Genomic DNA, 1,701 nt, shown 5'->3' with positions numbered 1-1,701 from the left:
TACATTATATATTACATAATCAAGGTCATATTTTGGCTTTCACAGACTTGTTTTAATTTTCTTCAGCTTTAACTTGAACTAGCATATAAGCAATTAATGGTCTGTTCCACAGTCAGCTGCTGGCCTTGTTTTGACTGATGATATTGAGCTTCGCCATGGCCTCTTTCCAGAGATGTGGTCAATCTGATTCCTATGTATTCGATCTGGTGACCACCACGTGTATAGTCGTCACTTATGTGTAGCACATTGTGTTTAATAAACACTTCTTGAATTCATAAATGAACTAAATCTGTAGTGATAGGGAGTGATAGGGTTTGGAAAGGGTTGGATATGAAAACTGAGATGGAGAGGGACTGATTTATGTCGTCTGCTTCAATAAAAGTTATTTTACCTTCCACAGTAAATTTTGACAAAAGGAGTGGATATCATGAAGTGTAGTGAACAGGTCACCCATATGGCCTTCCTCCCTTCTTAATACTTAAGTGTTATTGTTTCTGCTCTAGCATCTAACACTACACTAATAATGATTTATTAGGATCAAATTGTGTAATTTTGTTTTTCAACTTGTCAGGTACCTATGGCAACTTGTGGACTGATTGAACCAGTGAGAGTTATATGCAGACATGGACAATAACATTTGCATATCACCTGGTTCAGGTGATAATCAAATCAATGGAGCTATAGTAAAATCCTAAAAGGCTTATACTCTGCAGGTATGAGGGTACCTTTTTCTCTGAAGGATTGCAGCCTTGGTAATGTTTATCTTTATGACGATTTCTCAACTACTAAAAAAGACACAGAAAACATTAAGGTGGATCTCCAGATGAAAATAAATATGGCTGAGATGTAGGAGAAAACCCTGAATAAAATGCAGTAAAGTATGCTTCTTTATAGTGATGGAACAATTTATCATGCCCAACATCTGATCTTCTCCCTTACAAGAAATTTTGCAGTGCTGAACCACAATAGGAAAAATCCACTTATCATGAATGTAATGTTGTTTTCTTAGCAAAGAAGCATTAGAATTGAGACTGACACCTACCAAATAAATTATCAGCACATTTTAAAGGGCTTTTTAGCAATGAAAATTTGGGTTATTTGTTCAAATAGCCTTCTATTTCCTCTTCTATCCTTGTATCTATTTTGGACTATAGGTTTTTTTTTGTTTTGTTTTGTTTTGTTTTTAAATAAAAGTCAGCTTTCTCACTGTGTCTTTTCAACATAAAGATGTTTTGTGAGAAAATAAAATCATAGCACCAAAAGTTTACAGTTTGAAGCAGAATTCATAAACCAATATGTATGGGCTTGAAAATTTACATAAGAGAGTAAAATATTATTATTATACCATGAATAACCTCAAATTTTGCCCTGGCTTATCAACACAAAAAAATGAATTATACACGTTTTCCCCAACACACACATACACACACACACATAATGACATTGGTAATTACTTTTGCACTGTTAATGAGGCTGGAGATTTATCAACCTAGTTTTAATTCTTAGTGTATGTCTCTAAACAGTCCTTCTAAACATGAGCAGCATACGTTGACTTTACTAAAGGTAATTAACATTCTGAGGTTAATGAGATTAATTAGGTTGAGAAAATAATACCTAGTGGCCAGTGGAGCCAACAGTTAGAGTATCCACAGTAAGACATATGTTTTGTTCTGCCCTTTCTAAAAAAAATACACACACACA

At 34.2% G+C, this 1,701-nt stretch overlaps 1 protein-coding gene across 1 annotated transcript in view; it reads left to right on the top strand.

The window, feature by feature from the left end:
- Positions 1 to 1,701, top strand: part of THSD7B (thrombospondin type 1 domain containing 7B) — a 1,104,189-nt gene that overhangs the window by 523,457 nt on the left and 579,031 nt on the right. Inside the window, exon 8 of the mRNA XM_042782491.1 lies at positions 714 to 846. Coding sequence (XP_042638425.1) covers positions 714 to 846 — 133 coding nt within the window. The remainder of the gene's footprint in view (positions 1 to 713; positions 847 to 1,701) is intronic.

This window comes from Orycteropus afer, unplaced genomic scaffold, assembly GCF_000298275.1.
Source record: "Orycteropus afer afer isolate SDZICR_OR568_19922 unplaced genomic scaffold, OryAfe1.0 scaffold00342, whole genome shotgun sequence".
NCBI lineage: Eukaryota > Metazoa > Chordata > Mammalia > Tubulidentata > Orycteropodidae > Orycteropus > Orycteropus afer.
The sequence above is the reverse complement of the archived record's forward strand: the minus strand, read 5'-3'. Positions and strand labels throughout refer to the sequence as shown.